Genomic DNA, 11,664 nt, shown 5'->3' on the forward strand with positions numbered 1-11,664 from the left:
ACTTTCCCTTAATTCAAATATATGATTAAATGTAATTGAGCTTAATATGGAACATCATTATAAAACGGAAAAAATTGTGAAAGAAAGATCACCATTGAATTTTAGCACGCTCCTCGCACGTGCGAAAATTTCAAATTCATCCATCTCACCAAATACGAAAACGATACTAGGGTTTTAGAACCGACAGGTCGGCGATCTTGGGCAGTTCGGTCATCTGCCCGTTGTATAATTTTTTCTTTCCCGTCCCCTCTTCATCCCTCCCGCTTCCTTCATTCATTCGAAATATATACACCCCCAAATACTCTCTAAACTACACGATTTCTCTCTTTCTTTCTCAAAAATTTCTCTTCATTTCGGCCTCTTCAGCACTTGGAATTTCTTCTGCCGTCTTCAGATTTTCCCCTAAATTTAAGGTATAATTTGTTGATTAGTTTCTGCTTTCAGTTTAGGGTTTATGCGAGGTTTAAATTTTGAACAACAGATCTAACTTCAGTTGATGTTTTGTTGTTGCAATAACAATGGTTTTGGCTTTTTCTGTTTTGTGAAATTTTTGGTTGCCGATTGGGTTAGGGTTTCTCTGTATGTTGAACTTGATGCTTGTTTATTGTGTATGCTTACTTACAGATCTTAATGTACTCTTTCATGTTATCGCTTCTAGGTTTACTGATTTGTTCGCTTTGATGACGTAGTAGGTAAAGCGTGCAACGCGTTTTACAGTAAACGTGTAACTCTGTGCTTAGATGTTCTGATTATCTAAAATTTTGTTCATCGGTCATTTGAATCGAGCGATTTGGGGGAAGTGCGTTTTTTTTGACGGTAGTAATTTGTATACGAACTTGTAAAACATCGCTTTTAGACTGTGAAACACTAGGTTATTTTCTATTACATCGTGATGCATGTAGAAAATCCTGAAGAATGTAACATCATCGAACTCATATTAGAGATGATGGATGATAGGCCTTATCATCTTATGGTAACATTCGTGGATTTTGTTTAATTTTGAAATCCATGATACGTGCAATATACAAAAAGTTTCAAATTATTTTATGCATCTTTTTATGTGTATGGTTTCATTTTGAAGTCTCAACAAAGTTTGCTTTGGGAACAATGGAGAAGTTGGCTGAAAAGGGATGTAAATTGAATAATAAAAAAAATGGGCATTTGGGATGTAATATGATTCAGCTGTCAATTGCTACAACTCTTCGATGGTTCATAAACTATTCTGAATCATGCTTTTACACATTCTTTTACTGTTTTGCTTATTTAAAACCATTTATAACATTACTGTTGCACAATTGAACTATTTTCTTTTCACTGTCATACTATTTTCTTCCTTTTACTCAAGTTCTAATGGCTAGCTGTTCTCAAAGCAGTGCGTGTAGTTCTACTTATGAGTTATATGGTTTAAGTTTCAGCTTTTGTTTCTTCTCACCTAAATTGTTATCCATTATGAGCTTTTATAATCTGATTTTACCATTTCTTATCCAGAAACCATGGAACTAAAAGATTTATTGTATTTCTCCAATCTTTTCAACAGGTGAAGATGGCTGTGGAGATTACAGAATTCCTTTTATCTGCTCAATCACCAGATGCAAAGGTCCGAACTGAAGCAGAAGTCAGACTCAGGCAATTTCAAGAACAAAACCTTCCAGGGTTTCTTCTCTCTTTATCACTTGAACTCTCCAATGACAATAAACCTCTGGAGTCTAGAAGATTAGCTGGAATTGTGCTCAAGAACTCTTTAGATGCCAAAGATGCTACAACCAAAGAACATTTACTCCAAAGATGGGTGTCAAATGACATTTCATTCAGATCCCAAATCAAAAGACTCCTCTTAAACACACTTGCTTCATCAGTTTCTGAAGCAGGTCACACTGCAGCTCAAGTAATTGCCAAAATCGCCTCCATTGAAATCCCAAGAAAAGAATGGCCTGAACTCATTAGCTCTCTCCTTGGAAACATGACCCAACAAGATAAACCATCATCATTAAAACAAGCAACACTGGAGTCACTTGGTTATGTATGTGAAGAAATCTCTCACAATGATCTTGTTCAAGATGAAGTCAACTCAGTCCTTACAGCTGTTGTTCAAGGCATGAATGTCACTGAACAAAGCTCCGTTCGTCTAGCTGCAGCCACAGCTTTATACAATGCACTTGATTTCGCACAAACAAATTTCGAAAATGAAATGGAAAGAAATTACATCATGAAAGTAGTATGTGAAACAGCCATGGCTAAAGAACCTGATGTCAGAAAAGCTGCATTCGAATGCCTTGTGTCAATCGCATCAACTTACTATGAAGTTCTTGAGCCTTACATGCAAACCCTCTTTGAGTTAACAGCAAATGCAGTAAAAGGAGATGAAGAAGACGTTGCTCTTCAAGCTATTGAGTTTTGGAGTTCCATTTGTGATGAAGAGATTGAGCTTCAAGATTTTGAAACTAATGAAACCGGTGATTCATACCCTCATTCACGTTTCATAGAAAAGGCTTTATCTTTACTTGTTCCAATGCTTCTAGAAACTTTACTAAAGCAAGATGAAGATCAAGATCAAGAAGATGGAATCTGGAATTTGTCAATGGCAGGTGGGACATGTTTAGGTCTTGTTGCAAGAACTGTAGGGGATTCAATTGTCCCTTTGGTTATGCCATTTGTTCAAGACAATATCTCAAAGCCAGATTGGAGGGCCCGCGAAGCTGCCACGTATGCATTTGGCTCCATTCTTGAAGGTCCAAGTGGTGAAAAGCTTTCTCCTATGGTGTTATCAGCTCTAGACTTTCTTCTCAATGCTATGGGAGATCAAAACAGTCATGTGAAAGACACAACTGCATGGACTTTAAGTAGGATTTTCGAATTATTACATTGTCCAGCTACCGGATCTTCCGTTATTACCCCTGTTAATCTTGAAAGAATCATCCGGGTCCTTCTAGAAAGCATCAAAGATTCACCTCATGTAGCTGAAAAAGTATGTGGTGCCATTTACTATCTTTCTCAAGGGTATGAAGGTTTCGAAAGTGGCTCTTCTGTTTTAACACCTTATCTCGCTGACATCATCACTTCATTAATCGCAACTGCTGAAAGAACAGATGCGAATGACTCAAAGCTTCGATCTGCTGCTTATGAGACTTTGAATGAAGTCGTGAGGTGCTCAAATCTGAAAGAAACATCTCAAATCATAACTCAACTCCTCCCTGTTGTGATGTCAAAACTCGGTCAAACAATTGACCTTCAGATTTTATCATCCGATGATCGTGAAAAGCAAGGAGATCTACAGGCGTTACTGTGTGGCGTGTTGCAGGTGATCATTCAAAAACTCAGCAGCATTGATGAAACAAAACAGATCATTTTCCAAGCTGCTGATCAGATCATGGTTTTGTTCCTCAAAGTCTTTGCTTGTAGAAGCTCAACAGTTCATGAAGAAGCCATGTTGGCGATTGGTGCTTTAGCGTATGCAACAGGGGAAAACTTCATAAAATACATGCCAGAGTTTTATAAATATTTAGAAATGGGATTACAAAACTTTGAGGAATATCAAGTTTGTACTATTTCAGTTGGGGTAGTTGGGGATATATGCAGGGCTTTGGATGACAAAATGTTGCCTTTTTGTGACAACATTATGAGTTTGCTTCTTAAGGATTTGTCTAGTGGCGATTTGCATAGGTCCGTGAAGCCTCCGATTTTTTCTTGCTTTGGTGACGTGGCGCTTGCGATTGGGGAGCATTTTGAGAAATACGTTCCTTATGCTATGCCTATGATGAAAGGAGCTGCTGAAGTTTGTGCTCAGATTGATGTGAATGATGAAGAAATGGTGGAGTATGGGAATCAGTTGAAAAGGAGTATTTTCGAAGCGTATTCAGGGATTTTACAAGGGTTTAAGAATTCGAAAGCTGAGTTGATGTTGCCTCATGCTCCTCATCTTTTGAAGTTCATTGAAGTTGTTGTTAAGGATGCTCACAGGTATATTATATATAAAAATAAAAAAAAATATATATTTTTTGTTTTACATATGTTTTTTTTTTTATGTAGGGATGAGAGTGTGGTGAGAGCAGCAGTAGCAGTGCTTGGAGACCTTGCAGATGCACTTGGGCCCCACGTGAAGGCTCTCTTCAAGGACTTGTCGTTCTGTAGTGAGTTATTAGTAGAGTGTCTTCAATCGGAAGATGAGCAGTTGAAGGAGACAGCTACTTGGACACAAGGAATGATTGGGCGTGTTTTCTCGGTATGCGGGTAATAATAATGATAATGATAATGATTATGATTATAATAATAATTATTATTATTACTAGTTTTGTTTTTCTTGGTTACTGAAAGAAAAAAGCGCTTTTTCATACAAAGTGTTGGTCGGGTCGGGTCGGGTCGGGTTGGGGGTTGGGTCGGGTAAATGGATGTGGAGTCTTGTACTATGGATTTAAGTACAAAAAACTTTGGGGGAAAAGGTTGGTTGTTCTGTGTATGGTTGTTGAGTTTTTGGCACTAAGAATTTAAGAAGGTCATTATAAATGGTGGCTTATTGTTTTAATCAGACTTTTTTTGGTTCTGGATGTTGTGTTTGTTTATGTTTTTATTTTGAGAAACGTTTTTGACGTAAGTAGTTATTCTTAGCAAGTTTTCTGTCAGTTATGGGAGTTTTTAATTTTTTTTTTGTCAAGAATAAGAGATTATTTAGAAAAGTGGATTGAATGATTACATAGATATGTATAATTTGCTTCTAAACATTTGTAAAACGACAATTATTTACATAAAAACAGTAATGGTTTGTAAATCAACCCTGCTGATAGCTTCCAATGCTTATTTTCTTATACATTTAAATTTCTAACCTTTTTTATAAATTTAATGAATTTCAAAATGTTATGTAAACCGAACACTTCTTCAATCTTTGCTTTCTTTTATTAATTTATTTATGTAATCTCTCTCCTTTTCTTAGATTTTTAACCTTTTTTAACTCCTTTATATCTAGCCTTCTTTTATAACTTTTTGTGAAGTTATTTTAAATTTAGCTTACCCGTGTAAATTGATGGTCGACGGGAGAAACAAATTATGACAACCCTCTTGCTTTTAGTATTTTCTTTTAACAAAAGTGCTTCTCATACTTTTTGCAAACCATCGTGATTCTTAGGCTTTCAAGAATTAATGTCGTGCGTTGTGTGTCCAAGCAAACCTTAATAGCACCTATTGACAAATCTATGCAAATTTATTCAATTTCAGAGTCACTTCTAAGCAACATGTCTCTCTTGACATATTTTTTTTTTATTTAATTCCTAACAAGAATTAAATTAAATGAAATGGCAATATTTTCAAGAAATCAAATATTGAAGTTGCTTATTACTTTATTATTTTATTATAATAAAATCGTTATTCAAGGTTTAATAAATTGGTTAAGTTTCAGAAGATTTGGTTTAGTCTCATCTTGTTCTCTCTATTTGATACTCACCAGACATCCCTAGTTGGGTTTATCCTGTTGTCTTTTTGGGATTTGATGGGTTTTTTTAAGAGGCAAAACTAATTACTTATTTCAAATCATAAAACCATGTCAAATAAATGTTTGATTCGTCCGGTTCAAATGTTTGTCGTTGATAGTAGGTCCAAACTTGTTTAATCATGGCTATGTTTATGGTTTCGGTTAATCAATTACTCTACTAGTTTGGGGATCCCTTACCTTTTGTCATTATTGTTTGCACTATTAAATAAACAATGATTATTCTGTATTATATGCAGTTTGTAACTGTCTATTTATTAATGTTTTCGTGAATTTTGATTAAGGACAAATAATATAAGATGAAAATGTATTTTCGTTTAAGTTTCATCTCTACTAGTGACGTTTAATTAATTTTTTTTAGCAATTTTGCAACCTCATGTATTTTAGAAAGTATGATTATGTTATTTATGTTATGATATTTGCAAAAGGTATGAAATTAGTGTTCTGATACTAAAAGATTCAAATATTTGCACAAGTTATTTGTGATTGATATAATATTATTACTAAAATAACATCTATTGTTTTAATTAATTTGATTGTAAATACATTAAGTTTTATATCATATTTTTTTTAAACTTTATTTGACCCAAAAGTATTTTCAATTTGACAAATATTTCAAATCGTCAATAAACAAAAGTTACGACATATTTAGTTATTTTCAAAATATATTAATTGACACATATCTTATGTATGATTGTCTTTTAATTTTTGGTTGCCAATTAATTAGGCTATGATATATTATTTGTTTTAAGGGTAAATTAATTGATCTAATATGTCACCAAAGTATCTATTCTGTGAAAATTAATTTATAAGGAATTTAAATTTTATGGTTTATGTGTTAATTAATACACATATTAATCGATTCAAAGATAGATTGATATTTGACTGGATAAATATATCTATGATTGTAAACATTCAACAATATTTTTTAGGTTACATGTTAATAAATTAATCTAAAGAGGAACTTTTTAATTTACATGGTATATTGTTGATGTTTATTATTAAATTTTATGGTTTATGTGTTAATTAATGCAGATATTAATCGATCCAAAGATAGGTTAACATTTGACTGGATAAACACATGTTTGATGTAAGGTTTTGAAAACCGGACCGGACATTGAACCGGTAGCCTTAAAGGTTCAATGGTTCAACTGGTCTGACCGGTCCCGAAAACCGTGTGTGTGTGTATATATATATATATATATATATATATATATATATATATATATATATATATATATATATATAATATGTTACGCTTTTGAACTTTTAAGATTAAACATCGTTTCTTATAATCTTTTGCACTTTTAAGATTAAACATCCATTTCTAATAATCTTTGTTCTTATGTCTCTAAGTAATGAAAAAATCAAAAATATTAGATTGTATCACATAAGGGAGAAAATGAGTGTTGATGGCTATATCCCAATTCCCAGTTCCCACATCGTCTAAAAACAAAAGCGTGAGGCCTTAGGAGTTTTATAAAAGGAATAATAGGCATCGGTTATCAGGAGTAGATCTCACAATTGAAAATAGTGGGTCCCTTTGTCAATCTTTGAAGTGACCTTATATAATATTTTTTTTTCTAAAGTTCCGGTTTTATCCGGTTCGACCAAACAGGTTTTTGGTTGAACTGTGGGTTTTAGCCGGCTCATTTGCAAACGGTTTTTAGGCCTTAAAAAACCGGTGACCCTACCTGTTCCTGGTTGGACTGGTTGAACCGGCCGGTCCAGTCTAATTTCCAAAACAGAGGTTTGATGATAAATATAAGATAATTTTTAGGTTACATGTCAGTAATAATTCAATCCAAAGAGAGGCTTATTAATCGACTGATTTATTGTCAATGCTTATTATTAAATTATATATTTTGATGTGTTTGTTAATTAGCTGACCAAAAAGGTTGGTTGATATTTGATCGGATAAACACATATGTAATGATAAACATGTGACAATTATTTTGGTTCCATGTGATTAAGAAGTCAATCCAAAGAATGACTTGTTAATTGACATTATTTGTTGCCAATGTTTTATCACTAAAACAAAGATATCTTTTGTTAATTATATATTTTATGTGTTTGTTAATTAGCTGACCAAAAAGGTTGGTTGATATTTGGCTGGATAAACACATATTTAATGATAAACATGTGACAATTATTTTGGTTCTATGTGATTAAGAAGTCAATCCAAAGAATGACTTGTTAATTGATATTATTTGTTGCCAATGTTTTATCACTAAAACAAAGATATCTTTTGCAAGTTAATATTACTGTCCAAAGACTTGATATTAATGTTATGTCGATATCTACTAAGTAACTCATAAATGAATTAGTGATTAAAGTTTATGGATTAATGAGCATTAAACTAAGATTAGTTAATACTTATGTTCTCAAAACAACAAATTTGAATTCTGACATTATATCTACCAACATTTATCACATTCATGTCGTCAAGGGACTAACTTTAAGGCATGGAATGAGAGAATTATATCAGTTCTCAGTTTCATGGATATTGGATTTGCATTTTAGATAGAGCAACATTCTTTAAGGATGTTGAGTTTGGGGGAGAAGCAAGATTAAAAACATTATCTTTAAAGAGGAATTAATCTCGATTCCTATTATTGCCTTGACAATATACAAATTATGAATCAGTGACCAACAATGCTATTCCATCTCCTATTCAGAATGAACAAACTCAACAAACTTAACTTGGGATACCCCATCTACGGTACCATAGGTTTCATAATGCATTATCCTCATTTGGTTTTGAGGTAAATACAATAAATGGTTTTTTGTATCACAGATTTAATGTGGTAAATATATCTTTTTGGTTTTGTATGTGTTGGGTTTTATTTAAAAAACTAGTTTCAAAAACTACAAATAATGGCAAATGGAAGACTTGAGTTTTATAAAATAACATAATAATTTTATCACCCACTAATGATCATCTTGCAAGTAAAGGAAAGTTTTGAAACACAACCATAGAAGGAAGAAGTGGTAACAACCTTTGAAGCACTTTGAGTCCTCTAGGGGAGGCTTGGAAGTTGATGGAGTGAGGATGAACCCTTGAAACACTAACAATGTGCAAACTTGATGTAATGCTAGTTACAACTCTTAAGCTTTTACGCCAAAACAAGATTTTGACTTAAAGGGAGAATGCAAGCAGCAAAATCTTCAAAGTTCAAGACTTTAGACAGAAGATGGAGAAGAAGAAAGAGCTCTCGGCCAAGGAGAAAGGAGTGAAGAAAAATAAGAACACCCACCTCTTATTTATAATGGAATTATGATCCAAAAGTCATTAACCATTAAGTACTTTTAGACAACTTTGTCCCCTATGTCATGAACATATCATCCTATATTTGATTCTTTTACATTATACCAATGCAAATGTCTTTCTTTTCTCTTAATCTCATGTTTCCAAGAAGGAAAATACAAGTCAAAAGTTTATATTTTATAAACTCAAAGTTTAAAAGATATAAACTTTGTCTTTTGCTAAAAGACAAAAGACTTATTAGGTCAAAAAGATGTACATGACATATTATATTCATACCATATGAAATAATTTGTTACTTGTATTGTAAAATAATTATTCCTTGAAATAAATATTTTCCCAATTATTATAAGACTTTATGAATATTTATTAAAATCAATTTCTAATAAATAATCATTTGTATCAAGTTGTTGTTAGTGTGACCTTTAAAATCATATGTTATTTAACAATATCATTTTAATATGACTCTTGAGCATACTAGATCTTTCAATGTCCCACCTTTTCTTTTTTCTTTTTTTTTTTTTTTTTTTTTTTAAATGTAGGTATGAGAGTGTGGTGAGAGCAGCAGTAGCAATCATCAAGGTCCAAAAACCAATAATAATCCAAAGTCCACTTATGACCCAAATTTCCAAATTGGGCCCAAACTGTAACACCCATAAAATTCAAGCCAAATTCAAACTTTTTAATACATTTTAAAACCATTAAGTTATTACAGTTTGTTTTCAAAATACTTCAGACATCGGAGTATCCCCAGAATCAATCATGAAAATATGAGGAGGTGCACGATGACGCCTTCGCCTTCCCGCGATCATCAAAAGTACCTGAAACAAAATCAACAACTTTAAGCCTGAAGCTTAGTGAGTTTCCCCAAAATACCAACACCATACAAACATAACCATATCATATAACCAATACAGAACAACATGCATAATGAGTCACCAACCTGACTGGACCGCCTCACAGGCCTTCATTCTATCTGGACTGCTCTCCGAGCCTTCGACATGTCCGGACCGCCTTGCAGGGCCTATAACCTATCCGGACCGCTCGCCGAGCCTTCGGTATGACTGAATCCCTTTGCAGGGCCTTCAGTTTATCCGGACCGCCCTGGGTATCTTGGCCTTCAACACAATGTAGGACCGCCTCAACCCAACCCCAAATCAAACAAGCATGTATACATAAATATCATACACTTGCATATATATATATATATATATATATATATATATATATATATATATATATAACTAGGATACCGACCTAACCAGGTCACTAACATAACATCATCCTATATACCAGGATACTGATATAACAATCATAATAGCATAGCAACATCCTATCTACCAGGATACCCATCTAACAGATCATAACAACATACAAACATACTATAACCAGGATACCGATCTAACATATCATAATAACATGACAACACCCTAACTACTAGGTCATTAAGCATATCACCATCCCAATTACCAGGATGCAAATCAATAAGCATATCATGCAATAAACTCGAATACAAATCTGATAAGGGACGACATTGGTGCCTTAGACCCTATTGATATAGTGAGGAGAACTCACCTGACATTACTGAAGTCCCACGAAAAAACTCCTGCTACTGGTTGACAGCTTCCCGAATTATCAACATCAAACAATACCCAATTAATAATTGGGCTCCAAGCCTAAGGTTTAACTCACACTACAAAACCCAATAGTCAAGTAATGGGCCAAATCCCAACACATGGCCTAATTTTCCAAATTAGGCCCAGACCCCTTCATGGTCTTTCCTTAAGGCCCATCCAATTATTCCCATGGCCCAATATCACATAATCATAAAGGTCGAATCATGGCCCAACTTTCCAAATTGGGCCCAAGTCCTCACATGGGACTTACCCTAAAGCCCATTAATTACTTTGGTCCATTAACTTGCTCTTGGATGGCTCACCAATAGTCCAATAGCCAAAGGCCACCAGGAAGTCCCAATTCAAGGCCCAAGTGAGATTAGGGCTTTTACATGAAATGATGATTAGGGTTAAGTGTTCCTACTTAACCCATTAAGTACTTAATCTACTAAGGACTTAATCCATTAAGTCCAATATTGCTTTTAGGTTAATTTTATCAATGATTATTATTTAATATTTCAAGTTATTAAATAATCTCGTGTGTCCCGATTCATTTTCAAAATTCGAGTCTTATACCATTAGGGTTTTCCAAACACTAATTAAGGTTTTCCAACCCAATACTATCCCATTAGTCCATTGGTTGGGCTTTTAGGTCATATTGGGCCTTATTGGGCCCATTAGGGTTCCATTGATCCCACATTATCCAAACATCCCCCAAACGAGGTCTAAATGTAATCAAAGCACACTGCCACCTGACACGACGACCGGTGGCGGCAACCACCATGTAACGCCCGGGTTTCAGGGCTAAGCATTTTAGACAATGTAATAGTCTAGGTTAACTCTTGTAACTCTTTTTGAAGTAATAAAGATGAAATATTTGAGTATTATGTGAATTATGTGTATTTATGTGCTTATTATTTAATTATAAATGTGTAATAAACAAAAGATAAAAATAAGCGTCAAAATTAAAGTGTGAGATAAGCCCGATATCTTTATATAAAGTTGTAGTGGTCGAAACAAGGATTCCGGGGATATAAGGAACGCCGAAATCCGAGTTATAACGAAGAAGTTATGACCCGTCGAAGTTTCGCGACAGAACCGACACGATACCGGAAAGCGTAAATAGTGAATTTACGATAGAGCGAGATTTAGCCTTAGTGATCTAAACAAAACTCGTAGAATATGTTAAACTAAGAATATCGATAAAAAGAATGCCCAAATCTGACTTCGTATGAAGAAGTTGTGATTTTTCGAAGTTTCAGATTAGAAGTGTACAACCCGAAATTCGAATATTAGATCGAGTGATT

At 33.9% G+C, this 11,664-nt stretch overlaps 1 protein-coding gene across 1 annotated transcript; it reads left to right on the forward strand.

Annotated features, from left to right (window-relative positions):
* Window positions 1-212: 212 nt before the first annotated feature.
* Window positions 213-4,537, forward strand: LOC145009040 (ARM repeat superfamily protein). The gene is made up of 3 exons (XM_078967702.1): window positions 213-413; window positions 1,538-3,957; window positions 4,027-4,537. Exons 2-3 carry the CDS (start codon window positions 1,544-1,546, stop codon window positions 4,229-4,231), a joined length of 2,619 nt encoding a protein of 872 aa, XP_078823828.1. The 5' UTR covers window positions 213-413; window positions 1,538-1,543; the 3' UTR covers window positions 4,232-4,537.
* Window positions 4,538-11,664: the final 7,127 nt, after the last annotated feature.

The sequence above is a fragment of the Lactuca saligna genome, chromosome 8, assembly GCF_052625555.1.
Source record: "Lactuca saligna cultivar CGN05327 chromosome 8, ASM5262555v1, whole genome shotgun sequence".
Taxonomy (NCBI): Eukaryota; Viridiplantae; Streptophyta; class Magnoliopsida; order Asterales; family Asteraceae; genus Lactuca; species Lactuca saligna.

Excerpts from the sequence above, each read along its gene's own strand:
- LOC145009040 (XM_078967702.1), top strand. The coding sequence starts at position 1,544 with ATGGCTGTGGAGATTACAGAATTCCTTTTATCTGCTCAATCACCAGAT. Across the intron at positions 3,958-4,026 it reads GTTGTTAAGGATGCTCACAG|GGATGAGAGTGTGGTGAGAG; the intron begins GTATATTATATA and ends TTTTTTATGTAG.